Here is a 15,621-nt window from a genome sequence, read left to right as displayed (position 1 = left end):
TGAATTTGCCCCTCTAATAGTGCTAAAGGCTATCACAAAGTGTGTTTGAAGAGTTTCAGGGCCTATAATCAGCTGACTGTTTGATTAAAGCAGTTACAACTGAACTGCATTGTAAAAGGAAAAAGATAAGGGAAAAGGACCTTCAGCTCAGAAAACTATATATTCCTTACATTTGTTCCAGGACAATCCTTTTAATCTCATTCAGTTATTTACATGTACACTAAAACCTTTCTGGACTTAGGCTCAAAATGTAGTCTTAAAAAAAGTAAATCCTTCACTGCACTATGAGACATATCTTGTGTGGGTTTAATGTTCATGGTTATGAGAATGAGACTAATGAGCAATTGGGAATATTGGATGGCTTATTTATATAGAGAATAAATATGTGTGTATATATATGTATAAATATATATATATTGAACATTGTTTATTATATATGACTATACAATATGTATTAAATTTACTTTTTTTTTTATATAATAATAATCAATTGATTACTATATATGGAATATTAAGCATATATTTAATGCTGTTTATTTGACTGCTAAATGGAAATGATTAGTTTTGTGAATTAGGTTATTGCACTTGCTTCATCAAGTCTGAGCTGAATATCCAAAACATCTGCTGAGTAAGATATTTTTGGATCACTACAATCAACAGCTGTTCCCTGGCAATGCTTTTGTGAAAGAATTGCAGTTTAATGCATATGTAGTGCAAAAAGCTTAATGTAATCTTGGAGAGAACATTAAAGATAAGAAGCTCTGTTAGTGTCAATTTATATATTTAAAAATTGCCTAATCAAGGCACACTTTTGTAGTATTGAGGTGTCAGTTGTATTAGATCTCAACAGTAGCAATGTTAATGTCAGGACTTAGCATTTATTTTGGCACACTGTGTTGTCCTCTGGTCTTCTCTCTCCCTTTGACAAACAATTGAATATTAATTAGTAGTTTTTTAGTCAGAGTTTAGAAGAAAACCTAAATCCACTTTTCTGAAGAAGGTTTGAAGCTTCTTGGAGATACTGTGCCCAGCTGTAGTAACAGTCATACTCACATCTCAGGTGTGCTGTATGATCTAGTCCATGGGTGACTTTTATATGTTGTTCTAAGACATGCTCTTACTTTTTCTTGCAGGAGAACCAGAATTTAAATATGTTGGGAATATGCATGGGAATGAAGCTGTTGGAAGGGAGTTACTCATCTTCCTGGCTCAGTACTTGTGTAATGAATACCAGAAAGGAAACGATACTATTATCAACTTGATCCACAGCACACGGATCCATATCATGCCATCTTTGAACCCAGATGGTTTTGAGAAGGCAGCGTCCCAGGTTTGTAAGGCTGTGTGTATAAGAATAGTTATCAATGTCTATGTCAGCCCTAAGATCATGTTGTCACTTGGACTAGCAGTTGTGTTGCTAGTGATCGGTGGTGGTTGTTGAATGGAACAACGTACTTCAAGTATTTCCTAGTAGTACAGTAGGCTTGTTCTGTTTAACAAGGATTTTATCCTTGACTTTTCAACAAATAACCTTCTCTCTTGTGAGTTTACTGCAGTTTAAAATATAAACATAAGATAAAATATGCTTATGTTTGGTGCATATTCTTTTGTCTAAGTTCACTGACTGGACTGCTTCCTGAACAAGTAACTTCTAGTAATACATGATGTTTCAAAAGTGTTAGAAAAGGGAAGTTTGATGTTTTCTAAGAATATTCTTGTGTAAATGCACTTACAAGAATTATTCATGTTCATCATAACTTCATCCCAAAGCAACACATTTTGTGAGCCATCTTTTTAATGTAAAGAACTTTCATTCTAAATTTTGGGCGTAAGGTACTTTACATTATTAGTCAAGAAAATGTAGTATGCATTTTAGGATGATGAGTCAGTCACAAAACACATAATGTGTGAATGCAAAATTAGCAAATGGAAGCCAGGTAGGACCCTGTTATATAGATTCTGGTGTGTATCACATTCTAAACAAAAACAAGAATTTTCTTGTTTGAAAGGTGAATTTCTTTTTTTAAATGAATATGGAAACTTTGAAACCTTTCATGTGACTATTTATTTATGATTAAATAAGTAAAACCTTATTAAGGTCTTTATTAAAATGATGCTCATGAAGTGTTAAAAACCCAACAGACCTATTTTAAACTATATTCAGTCGTACATCTCCCTCTTGTGGCAGTGAAGCAGAAGCTGTCCTCAAACTGGTGCAGTATTTTACTCTGTAGAGATTCTGTAATATTTGAAACTTTTGCTCTTTAGCCAAAGTACACCTGCTTTTATTTGGTTGCCTTACAAGTTAAATATGATTTATAATGCAATTTGCTTTAGTGCTGCTGTTATTCTAATTTAGAAGTATCTTGATCCTGTACACAATGTGTGACAGTAGATTCAATGTACCCCAAGATTAAAACCAGTAAGCAAACTAAGCCTCCTTTAAAGAGTACTGAAAGCTTCCAGAGACAAGCTAGGAAAAACTATGCATCCTGAAGGCATTTTCTTATTGCAACCAAAACTTATTTTAGAGAATTAGCTTAAAGAAAAGATTTTGCAAAAATTCTCATTGCATCTTTATTCATTGCTACCATTTCAGTGAACACAGCTGGCAGGCACAACAAAAGTAAAAGTCTTGAGTAAAGATTAAGGTCCTTCTTTACCCTGAAAACATTTAGAGGAACTTTGAAACAAGTGTGAACATTCCATGTGGCTCGTGGATAAATCTACAGCTGCTCTGAGTCTTGCTAAAAGTAGGTCTGTAATTTACAATTATGGGCATGAGGCAATGGGGAAAAGCCAAGTCTTGGAGGAAGACACAGCTGTTACTGAAAATCTGATACTGCTGGAAATTTGGCCCACCCTTTGTCCAAGTGTGCCACTCTGAGGATAATCCTCTGTTCCAAGACCCTCAGTGAAATAGAGATTGGTTTTGTTCCCACAGAGCTCTAGGAAGAAATAGGCATGACTCAGCTCTTGGTGCTTCAAAAGTTTTTGCTACCATATGATCCTTTTTATTCTCTAGCACATGAGAAGTAAACACACTTATACCCATATAAAGTTTGATATGTAACCTGAACCTACTCCTCTCATACCTCTTTCTCTTCCCTTTCCTCATTCAGCCTGGTGAACTTAAAGACTGGTTTGTTGGTCGAAGTAATGCCCAAGGGATAGATCTAAACCGAAATTTTCCCGATCTTGATAGAATAGTCTACATTAATGAGAAAGAAGGTGGCCCAAACAACCACCTTCTGAAAAACCTGAAAAAAGCTGTGGACCAGAATCCCAAGGTAAGTAGGGGATGAATATCGGGCCACATAGATGCTCATCTCTTCCCTTTTATGCAAGCAAACACGCAGTGACCTCTAAGAGCTGTGTGTATGGTCTTTATGATTCAATTTCTTCTGAATATTTCATTTTGTTATATTTATCCATCTGACGCTTCTTGTATTTTCCTCAAAATGGCTTGCTGTAGTAAATTCTTTTGATCCATATTGCTTCATCCTCAGACAATTCCTCAGTCAAAAGATGTTTTATATTTTTTTGTGTAGCCTTCTCCTTTGATTTGAAGCTATTCTTGTAAATATTCTGCATTTTTACTGTTGGCAGAAATTCACTTGTGTATTGTGCTTAATTGCGTTGCTGGCTGGATAGTTGTTCTCACATATAACACATGCATTTTTGTTAAGCTTAAGCCTTCAGTATACAGCCATGTATCTGGAGGGATTTTTAGCTGCTTGTGTTTACCCCCAGAGGAGGTTCTAGGAAATAGTGTTGTGACTGCAGTCTCATAGGACTGTGGCCTTAATAACTATATTCTGTCTTCAAATGGTTAAATAAACTAGTTTTACTTTCCATGCAGAGAGTAGGCTGCATCCTACCAACATTTATTTTGCATTAGTTTATTTTCCTTGGTTTAAAATTCGGTGGGCTTTTTTTATCCACACTGGGGAGAAGTAAAAGATTGAGATAGCTTTAATTGTAGTCTCATTCTGAGCTAATTTACACCAGTTTTAGACTTAATCTACTTAATTTAATTATAAATCTAATGTAAAGGGCTGATTTAGTTCTCTCTGAAGCGAAAATAAGCGTGCTGCTCATTTAACTGTCTGGCACAATATATGTGATAATAATTAAGCCCACTGTATTTAATTGAATGTTTCTACATTGAATTATCAATTTGTAACTGCTGGTCATGCAATTTTGTCTTAGCTTGCTCCTGAAACAAAAGGTGTCATTCATTGGATTATGGATATTCCCTTTGTGCTCTCTGCCAATCTTCATGGAGGAGACCTCGTTGCGAACTATCCTTATGATGAGACTCGGACTGGTATGTAAAGAGAAGTTAAGATGAAATAGTAGGTGATGGAAATCTCTTTCTATACTTATTTCTCTGCTAGCTAAAGTCCACTTTGTAAACATCATGTCATTGCATTGTAATGACTTGTTTTATCATATTAATCACATGTTTAAAGGTAGTCATTCTATGACCATGTTTTCTAGTTTTGAAGGTGATAGCTTGTTTCAGTAGACTTACATCACAAAAAATGATGTAATACCTGAGGGATTCATGGTCCCTCAGATACTTTAGTCAAGGTAGCTTAACTCTTAAATTAGCTGGAGCTGTTTGTACCCTGTTAAATGAAGTGAGAAAGATGTGTCTAGGCTAAGGTTTCTTGCACCTTTAAAAAATTAATTTCTGAAAGCTAAGTCTGCTAAGAGAAAAATCCATCATTGTTGCCACTTTCTTAGTATTGGTCCCTTATTAAAAGGATCACATTGTGACGGAGATGGTGTCATTAGTACACACCAATATTTGTTTGTTTTTTCTGCTACTAGGGGATAAGCACATATCTGAAGTCATGATACTGTTTGTGATTCTGTATGTGAGAAGTCTACTTTCTCACATAATTGCAAATCTTTTTGATATCTAACCATAAAACTCTTCAGGAAGAGACCTGTGTCTTTGTACTGTGTGTACTTCTAAAAGGATATCTAAAACCTAGAAAAGCTTAGGTTTTCTGGTACACTTTTAAATTAGTATTTTCATAAATATTAAGACTGATATGATTGGTCACTTTAATAATAAAGCAACCTGGTACAGACAATTGATAAATTATTGGGAAAATGTTAATGTTCTTAAGATAAAAGTATATTAATTATCTTGTGATGCTACAGGACACTTACCTGTGCACAGAGAATTTGCAGGTACAGTTCTGGTGTGCAGTGCTGGCAATCTAGCTTGTGAGCCCTTTTAATAATACTTGTTCCTGGTCTGTTTTACCTCCCTAGGCACTGCTCATGAATACAGCCCCTGCCCTGATGATGCTATTTTTCAAAGCCTGGCTCGCAGTTATTCTGCTTTTAATCCTGCTATGTCTGATCCAAATAGACCACCGTGTCGTAAAAATGATGATGACAGCAGCTTTGTGGATGGAACCACCAATGGTGGTGCATGGTACAGTGTCCCGGGAGGTGAGCCCCACTGCTTGGGGGTTCCATTTCATCGGTTGTTCCGAGCTTGAGTTATGTTATCCACAACTTTTGGCCTGGTTGAGGCTAAATCAAAGGCTGATCACTCATCACAGTACATCTATAAAATCCCATGAAGCTCATGGTGATGCTTGTTAAAATATTTCTTTATTATTGCTTTTTCCACAGTGTTCCATCAGTCAGGGTTCATGTCATTGCAAATTTAATAGTTCTGCAGTGGGCGAATGGTTGCTCTGCTATCATGAGAGCTTAAGGTCTGGGATGTTTTTTATGAAAAGACTGAAAAAATCACTGACAAACCCTGATGAGAGTAGGTTACTGATGGTTCATTTAAGCCTCAATAGTGAAGGCTTCCTGAAGGATGTGGGGTGGCCTGGTTTTGCAGTGTTACAGACAACAGCAGTTTGGCCTTTGATTTCAGAGGGAACAAAACCAGCCATGAAGATACTTGCATCTCCATACTTTGTGGCTTGGTTAGTGCCTGATTCCTGCCTAGGTGCTGTTCCCCTAGACTTTGGTAGAGCCTTCTGTGCTAAGAGGAACAGCAGAGCTACTGTGAGCACATCCAGACTGATTTTCCACGAGGCATGTAGCCTCAAATGAGACATTTTGTTCAAATGAGACATTTCATTCCTTGCCACTAAGAATTTTGATATGTCATTTTCTTTGTAAACTGAGGCAAATAACTGTTGAGATACCTAAATCTCTCAGTCTTCTGTCTCTGCTAAACTTGGAGTGAAAACTGAGCTGGAGATTTGTGACCTAGAAATTCAGCTTGCATTGGAGTGATTTGCCTGTGCTTTTGGCTTTGTTGATTTATAGCAGATAACTTTGAACACACAAATAAGTTTTATTGTTTGCTTTCCTTTTAATATTCAATTACAGTCTCAGAATGAATATTAACTTTGTACCTGGAGTGAGTAGGAATCTTTCAAAGCCTAAGTGGTAGCCTAACTCTGCTTCTCTTATGTAAAAGGGGTACTAGAAGAATAAAATAATGAAGCTTATGTGAAGAAATTAGAAACAGAACAATGACTGGTAGTGCTCGCAAAGCCAGCGATCACCAGTTTATTCTTAGAGCTGTTATTCCCAATCTTCACAGGGACAGCATATTTCCTCCTTTGTGGTACCACAGGTACTAGGTAACAGGAACCTAGTAGAATATTGACATTTCTGAATATAACTGAAGAGCAAAAATTTCCCTTTGTGTGAGGCTTTCCACAGACTTTGAATTAGAATAGTCTTGACAAAACAAAAGTTGAAAAACTTGAAAAAAAGTAATATAAACAAAATTTTGAGAGGTTTAATAGTTAAAATTTCTTTCAATTCAGTCAAAAAATTATCTTAAATATTAAATATTAACTATAAAAACATGTCCATGTGTAAGTTAGCTTCTTTTTCCTTAGGAAAATGCTATGAAAACCAGTTTTTCCATTGTTTTGATGAAATGCTTTGATTCTGACTAAACTGCACATGCCAAAGGCACATTTTTCCATTGGGTAAACCTTTTTGGAAAGTTTGAATTATTCAATCTTTTTGGATCTCATTTTAAGTTAGACTGCAAATTCCCCAGGTGAACTCTTTTTCTCATGTGTTTATACAAACTTTAGTAGGCAAGAATCCTAGTTCTAAGCAGGATCTATGATCCTAATATGGTGCAGCTAATAAAAAATAGAGAGATGACAATATACTTTGGACCGTACAACATGAATCTGCTGTGTTGTGTTTTGTTTTTTTTCCCAAGTGTAGAAATCAGCTGACGAGCCATGACTTTTGAACTAAACTTTCATGGTAGTGTTTGCCACAGGCTGACTTAAAAAAACAAATATAAATCAGTAAAATTGTTCTCTCCATGTCTAGTGCTAAGAAAAATAACTAAACACTGCTTAGTTCAAGTGAAAATTTTCTTGGAATCTTTAGTTTGAAAAGCTCTGTCCGGAAACTGAAATGAGGCAATTATGTTGTGGGTTGTATCAGTGACCTTTTGCTATGCATATGGTAACACACACAAAGTTAGCTGTGGCAGAAGCTGTTGAAAAGCTATTTGAATTGCTTTAGGAAAAGTAATCCACTGTATATCCTTAACCAGAGTTCAGAATTTATCAAGAGAAACTCTAAAGACCTTTTCTCTGTGGTATCTGCTCCTATCAGAGCTAAGGTGGTGCTTCTCTTTTGGGTTGCTATGGGCTGTTGTCCCCCACTTTCTCCTTTTTCCTTCCTTTCCTGCTCATCTGCTAAAGCTACGCATTCCTTTATCTACCAATCACAGATCCAGTACCCACTCTCGCCCATTTTGTATCTATTCCCAGTCATCTCCTAGATGTTGCCTTTGGCAGTACCTCATCAGACCAACAGCTCTGACCTAGAAAAGGATGAATTTTCATTCTAATGAATTACTAAAGGTGCTGTTGCCCTATAGAGATTATTATGGTGCCCCAAGTTGTGCAGCATCAATTCTTTGCCCATGTCATTCACCCACAGGAATTTGTACCTTCTGTAAAAGACAGCATTGCGTGGTGAGCCAACAGCAATCTTAACTGGATCCTCAATATGCAAGGCTAATACATGGGTGGCACTCTCATGTGACTATGAGTTGCTTTTTCATGTTTTTCTGCATACCTGGGTTCTCTCAGTAGGAAGGCTGAATGTCTGGTGGCAGAAACATCTGGTAGCAATCCTTGTCTCAAACTGGAAGTAAGGATGAACACATCATTGCATTCATGTTCTGTCCTTCCCTTTTGCCTGACCTCAGGATTTCCTTACCAATTTTATGCAAGGTGACAGTTTTCCTTTCAGACTTTGGGCTTTTGGGATGGAGAGAGGGGATGATGTACAGGAATATTTGACACCTTCTTCTCTCTTAATACACTTTGCTGTGAGGTTTTTTGCACATTTGCTTGTTTAATAGTTACTTCCTTCTGTAGAGCAGAGGCACAGAGAAAATAGCTCCCCCCAACAGCACCTTTGTGCTAAATCTGTTGCCATGATGCCTGTTACACTTGTACTATTTGTCATCTTTAAGTAGTTGATCCCTGTAGGTTTTTCAGAGACAGCAAGCAAAGGCAAAGAGGTCATTCTATGTTCAGGAAAGCCTTTTAAGCCATCAGACTCTGGGGAGAAACAAGTCTGTACACAAAACCCATGCTGTTTTTAGCAAAGTTCTTCTCCCAGTCATCAGCATCAGCATGTAATTAATGATTTCACTTATGCACAAGAAAGCCAAATTAAATTTGCACAAATAGGTTTAATTTTGGCATTTCCTTAGCTGTTGAGTGCATAACTTTTCAACATCCCTGATGGTTTTTTAATGTACCTTTTATGTGGAGTATCTTTTTGGGACTATAAATGAGAAGAACAGATAATAGTGAATTACTACCTAGCCACATGCTTATTCTGCTTGGTCTGTCATTAAAGAGTCACCTGAGTGTAATCAGATTCGTGTCATTGCAAAAATAGCTATTCAAAGCAGCTTACATTGCTGTACTAGTAGACTATTGTTTAAGTGTCTTTTATTATTTTCAGATAAATCACTCCTGTCACTCAACTAATTCCTAACTTGAATTACCAGTTTTGGAAGAAGTGTTTAGGATTTCATACATGACATGTAGGAGGCACATGTTCTCCCCAATATGCATGAGGCTCAAGTTCATCCTGTCCCATTAAAGGTGGCTGTCTTTCTCTGTCTAGAAGCTGAACTAGCTCCGTGCTGTAGCTTGTAATTAAAGTCTTAAGCATGGATACCAGGGACACACCCTGCACTCCACTTTCTTTGTGAAGCTTGTCATTCCTTTGGTAAAACCTAAAGAAATTAATTTTCCCCCATACTCTAAGCTTATTTATATAAGCAGTAACATAGAGACACTGTAGTCTTTGAAGACACTGGAGCAGTGCAACAGAGTCTTTCTGTTCTCAGTTTTAAAGTTCTCATGGTCAGCAATGAAGGGCATTCATTGCTGGATCTCAGTTATTTCTGAGCTTTGCTAAGCCTTTCTGATCTTCAGAGAGTCGTTCCTGTGAAAGTAGAAGAAAGTTACTGCTGTAGTTTGTTAAAATGAGAGGCTTTGGGAGTGCGATGATGTGCATGCACGTGATACCATGTGCATAACAAGAAGGTGTAAGGCAGGCAGAAGATCTGACTAGTGGCAGCAAAGTTGCTGCAATGTTGAACAAATCTTTAGAAATGTATTGATTTCTTGGATATTGCACTAATCACCATATTGAACGGGGAGGTAAAGAGCACACAGCCTGATGCACTCCAGATGGCATATGTTGTAGGCCACAGTTTAGATCTATGCCATCCTTACCCCATTCTCTGTCCCAGAGTTTCAGATCATCACCTGCAGTTCAGTGATGCAAGCCGAAGTTTTTCAGGAGCAACACATAAACTGTGGACCAGGACAGGAGCTGGGAAACAAACTACAGGATATGGACATTGTGCATAAAGCTGGCAAATATTGCTTTTTTATTCCATTCTAGAGAAACTAGGGCACCCCTGAGTAATACCTTGGGGCGAGGGAGAAATTTCCTGAGAATTGGAACAGTAATGGTCGATAGATGTTGGTACCACAGTAAAATTACATCATGCCCTTTAGCTCCCAGTTCTTCTCTTCATTCATTCATCTTTCTTTTAGAAGAAATTAAAAAATCAAGAGAAGGAGCATTATTTAGCATCTGGAACAGATGCCTGGCAGTCAGCACTGCTGTCAGGATTTTACTCATGGCTCCATTGCTCTCTTGCTGAGTTCTGCTGAATGGTCTGTCTAGTGTTCTGTCTGTTGGAACATCAGAGCCATCCCTCCCAAGAGCACCTTTGCCTTCTGTGTCCTCATTTTCCAGCCATCCAAAATGGTTTAGAAAAAAAAAAAAATTTTTAGCAATCTGAAAAGTCTCTGTTCCTATCAGTAGTTAGTGGTCTTGTTGCCTGATTGGCAGAAAATAGACTCTCCATCCTAATGCATTGTCAAAATCCCACCTGACTCAATCTGTTTGCTGCCCTCAGGATTCTCTTTTGGATATGACATGAGCTTTCTGGACAGTTATGTACCAGTGAACAACACTAGTGCTTTGGTAAAGAGACTGCATTAGGTCTTGTATGGAGGAACATAGAGCTGAATGAATCAGTTGCCTTAGAAGCACTTTTAAATTCCTCAGTGAACCTTTGTGGAGGAGCTCAAAATGCTTGATAGCCTTTTTCTTTTCAGTCATCCATTTGAGAATACACTGACTCTGTTAGCTAGATAGACTGTGAAAGCAAGGGATAGTTCTACATGGGCTTCTGCAAAGAATATACTTAGAACCCTTCTGTCCAGCCACAGTCCTCTCCAAGCTGGCTGATCCAGTTATAAAACTGGAAACCTCTGGTTATTGATGGAGTGATTTGGGAAAACAGCCAATATATATCCATGTAGTAAGAGGAGGGGCTCAGAAATGTAAGAGAGTACGTATTTTCCACCAAATGTTTATTCCTAGTGATGATGCTACTACATATATTTTTAAATTTCTGTGATTGAGGTTGCATTGACAACTCTTCCCTCTTGAAAGCTATCTAGTATTGATTTTGCAGAGGTATTGAGTAGGTGGGGAAATACCCCTATCCATAGAAGAACTTTCATGTAAATAGTTTATAGAAGTTTTCATATGTATTTTTTTGTGTAAAAAAATTAGAACCTGTGCAGAAAATCTTGACAAACAGATGTTTTTCATGTAAAATGTTACTAATTTGAAAAGCTGTTTTCAGAACACAGCTCAACACATTTTTGACCTATCTTTATGAATCTGTTTTTCAGTATCACTTTATTATGTCAAATTTGCTTTATTATTGTCATTCTTCTTGGCTTATGAAGTGATAATCCTTTTTTTTTTCATATGGATATATTTTAGCCATGATCTGAAAAAAGTTTCTGTTCCTGAAGAGAAAAAAATTAATTTCCATGTCAGCCATCCAAAAATGTCTGTGGTAGGAGTATAGAGGGCAGATACAGCATCAAGTAGAAGTACACAGGCCGTGTATCAGGTCTTTTCTAAACTTTCCCTGGGAAGAAAATGGTTTTTGGAATTAATTGTCCTGTTGGTTTCTCTGATTTAAAGCTTCTGAATTCAAAACTAAACAGATTAAGTGGAACTGCACCTATTGTATTTATAGATGTTCTTAATAGTCTCAGCATCTTATATGTCCCCCTTTATTTACTTCAGGACAATGCAAAATGCATCACACTCTCTTTTCTGGTGTGGAATGCAGGATTTCAATTACCTCAGCACCAACTGCTTTGAAATCACAGTGGAGCTTAGCTGTGAAAAATTTCCACCTGAAGAAACTCTGAAGGGCTACTGGGAGGACAACAAGAACTCCCTCATCAATTACATTGAGCAGGTAACACAAAGGAGGATGGCAAAACTCTGGTTATTTTACATAAAACTTGTAAACTTGTGCCAAGTGAACATCTAATTCAAAACTTCATATTAATCAAGATGTTGCTACGTAATTCTTTCCTGTCTCTAAGGTGGTGAGTCCAGTTGGATATTTCTAAATAAGTGGAAGGGGAAGAGAAGGAAGATGTTACACTATGGAATTCATCTTACCTGACTTAAGCTGTTGCGGACATTTAATTGAAATCACTTGTATTAGCTTCCTCAGTGAAAAGAAATACACATCCCCAGATGTAATTTGCTCTCCCAGCACTAGTGTATATACTGAGAGAGATGGATTGCCCTCTGCTGATAGGAAAGTGTGCGTGTACAGACAGGGGATGGATCACTCTGTGGATGTTCAGGGAACCTAAGCAGCTGGACTAGACTGTACCTGCCTGACAGTTCAGTGTAATGTCGTGGGACAGCTCTAATCATGGTTTTTTAAATACTCTGTTGCTCTCTGATTGCCTGAGCTGCTGATACTCAATGTAGAGCTGTCAGTGTGATGACTTCATTAATAATTATACCAAATCTTGTAGAAGTGTAAAGTATTGTCATGGATTTAGATAATCTTGTGCTAATGGATTGTTAGAAGATAAGAGTCATTAAATAGATCTATGTGTGTGTGGTGGGGAGCGTGGGGTTCTTTTTTGCTGTTGATTTTTCTTTGTTTTGAAATCATTTCGTGCCAATGTATCAGGCTGCACTGAAATGATGGTTCCAAGCAGTGCAGGAGTATCAAATTGCTGAAACCTGAATATTGTAGTGAATGATTACAAGTATATTTGATACCATTAATGTCTGCACACCTGAGACTGTGAAATCAGAAACAGAGAGCTGATCAGTTAATGCATTAAATTCTTTATTAACTTTTTTTTGTGCAGAAATGCTTTAGTTAGCCAGAAATCTGAAATGTTTGAATATTTGAGTCATACTGCTCTGTTAGTAAGTTACATGTGGGTTGGCAAAAGAGCTGTACCTGCCCTGCAGATTTTTACCCATTGATGATGGGATCCATCTCAAATTGTTCATCTACTTTGCACATGGGTTAATTTTCTCTGACTCACGGAAAACTGTATTGTCACTGCATTTTCAAAATTACTCATGTGTAAGATACTATTTTCCCAACTTCCTTTGCTCCCATGGAGCTGCTGGTTTTATCCTTGAAGTTCAGATGGTCTGTTTGGCCTTAGTTTTTCTCTTCTTGCAGGATAAGGGGTCCAGCTCCCCAGTGATTGCTGAGGACAGTGCAGATCCATGCTCTCTGATTTTCTAAGCTGATCTGCCTTGGGCTTCTCCCACAGTGTAAATTAGAGGAATCTAAGCTAAATTTTATCAGCTGAATAACCATAGTTGTTTTTTTAGGCTGTCTTTCAAAGCTTTTCAGTGCAGTCATTAATCCCTAATATGACAAAATGTGCACATATATTATGCTTTTATATTATGTTTTACCACATGTTGTTGACCTTATTTATTTTAGATTCATCGAGGAGTGAAGGGCTTTGTTAAAGATCTTCAGGGCAATCCAATAGCAAATGCTACGATTTCTGTAGAGGGGATAACCCATGACATTACATCAGGTGAGTGTGGAACCTCAGCAGAACAAGAAGTGCTGGGATATACTGCTCCTCCTCTGCTTAGCAACCTGGAGCATTTCACATCTTTTTAGCTGACGCTTTAAGGAAGCAAAATTGTGAAGCCAGGAAAGCATGTTGTGCCTCAAGAAGCTCGTTGCCTGCAGAATTTCATGAATCTTTCACACACACTTAGTCTAATATATATTTATTTGGATTTTTTTCTTCTCCACAGCCAAGGATGGTGATTACTGGAGATTGCTTGTGCCTGGAAATTACAAACTTACGGCCTCAGCACCAGGCTATCTAGCAATAACTAAAAAAGTGGCTGTGCCCTTCAGCCCTGCGGTTGTGGTAAGTGCTCACACATGTGTTGGCTTATCATCTGTTGTATATTTAAAAGGTTTCTTTTTTTCCTTCATGATGTACCTGTAAGTAGGAGGTGATTTTTCAGAATATTCCAGAATATGCTAATGTAGAAAGTCTGGAAATCTAATCTTTTAGTACTTGATGCACCAGCCACTGAGAGTCATCTCATTTAATTTCTTGCTGGTCTTACTTCTAATGAAAAAAACAGAGAAGGGTAATATTGAGATGCTTAAACTTTTTTTATTGGTTGATGTGGGAATAGCCAATCAGATAGATATGCTGGTATTGCACATATTTATATCAGCCTTGAGACACTTTGGAATTAACCTAGCCTAAAATAGAAGGTACTGCCCTAAGCCCCATGTCTGTGTTAAGCAACTTCTTGCAATAAATGACTCTCAAAAGCCTTGTTCTCTTTCTACAAGTCTAACTGACATTTTTGATTGTTTCTCTTACTTAGGTTGATTTTGAACTGGAGTCATTGTCTGAAAGAAAAGAAGAGGAGAAAGAAGAGTTGATGGAATGGTGGAAGATGATGTCAGAAACACTAAATTTTTAAATTAGGATTTTGGCTTTCCAGCTTTTAATCTATTATATGTTGACTTAGTATAATGTACTGTGGAAACTCCCTATATTCTAGACTTTGTGCACTTCACAATAATTAACTTTGAATTTTTCAGTCATCTTTTGATTAATATGATTACAAATAACTACTAGCCTCCTAGGTAGATAAATAAGTTATTAATTTTCTTTCATATTGTAATAGAAATTTACTCTTATATACAAATGAGAAAAAAATGAGTGAATATACAGCCTATATGACAGTACAATCTGTTGTGTATTATTTGCAAGTTCAGAATATGTAGGTTAACTCTTGATTTTGAAAAAAAACATATGCTGCAGTTAATTACCAATACTGCCAGAAATATTTGACAGTGCATAGTAGTTCTATAATGGATGTTATTGAAAAGATTTATAATAACAGTGTGTGGTGTAATAATGTTTTGCAAGGATTAAAATTCAATATAACATTTTGTATGTCTCTGGTCTTGGGGCTATTTAAATATGTAAGAAATATAAGCTGACTTCATTTTAGTAAGCAGAAGGAATCTGTGTAAACTCTTATTAAAGATGGCATAGAATGAATTCAGGTGTTAGCAAAGCTTTATTCCTTAAACAGTTGATAATATTCAAAGATTAGATTTTAATTATTTCTCATTACTGATTAACCAAACTAAAAATTCTGAGTAGGTGGAGAAGAGGAGCTTGTGTGTCTTGTTGATATGCTGCTTGTGTTTGTTTTGCAGCAAGAGAAAAATCCTTTCAGGTGATGTCTGTTTTAATTAGATAACTACTTTTTCAACAATCTTTACTTGTTTCACTGATGTCTAGATAATCAGTCAAAAGTTCATCTGTTCTCTGTAGGCTATCGAAATATTACTGTTTTAGACAATGAACTGTGAGTCTACTGAGGTTGTGCACTTAGTCTCACAAGTCAAGAATGATTTTGTTTCCAGCTTTGTTTCTTTGCTGTGTAGTCTCATCTAAAATTAGAAGCAATACAGATAAGTGAAATTTTTTTCATTGTGGTGAAATTTTCCCAAGTGTTGAAGATTATACAAAAAGCAACTTTGATTTAGAAAGATCCTTCTTGCTCCCCTTTTATTTTTTTTTAAACTTCATTTAACATGCTTTAGTATTTTGGCTAAGATGAGTGAAATTTGCAGAGTCAGAGTATACGCATGGACCATAATAGGTGCAAGTTTGGTATAATTCT

At 36.8% G+C, this 15,621-nt stretch overlaps 1 protein-coding gene across 1 annotated transcript; it reads left to right on the top strand.

Moving 5' to 3' along the window:
* Window positions 1-1,138: 1,138 nt before the first annotated feature.
* CPE (carboxypeptidase E) lies at window positions 1,139-15,210 on the top strand. The gene is made up of 8 exons (XM_009081969.1): window positions 1,139-1,330; window positions 3,123-3,290; window positions 4,213-4,330; window positions 5,293-5,466; window positions 11,715-11,863; window positions 13,382-13,481; window positions 13,711-13,829; window positions 14,305-15,210. The coding sequence occupies exons 1-8, from the start codon at window positions 1,163-1,165 to the stop codon at window positions 14,401-14,403; spliced, it is 1,095 nt and encodes a 364-aa protein (XP_009080217.1). The 5' UTR covers window positions 1,139-1,162; the 3' UTR covers window positions 14,404-15,210.
* Window positions 15,211-15,621: the final 411 nt, after the last annotated feature.

This window comes from Acanthisitta chloris, unplaced genomic scaffold (genome assembly GCF_000695815.1).
Source record: "Acanthisitta chloris isolate BGI_N310 unplaced genomic scaffold, ASM69581v1 scaffold9169, whole genome shotgun sequence".
NCBI lineage: Eukaryota > Metazoa > Chordata > Aves > Passeriformes > Acanthisittidae > Acanthisitta > Acanthisitta chloris.
This window is presented reverse-complemented; position numbering and strand designations above follow the sequence as displayed.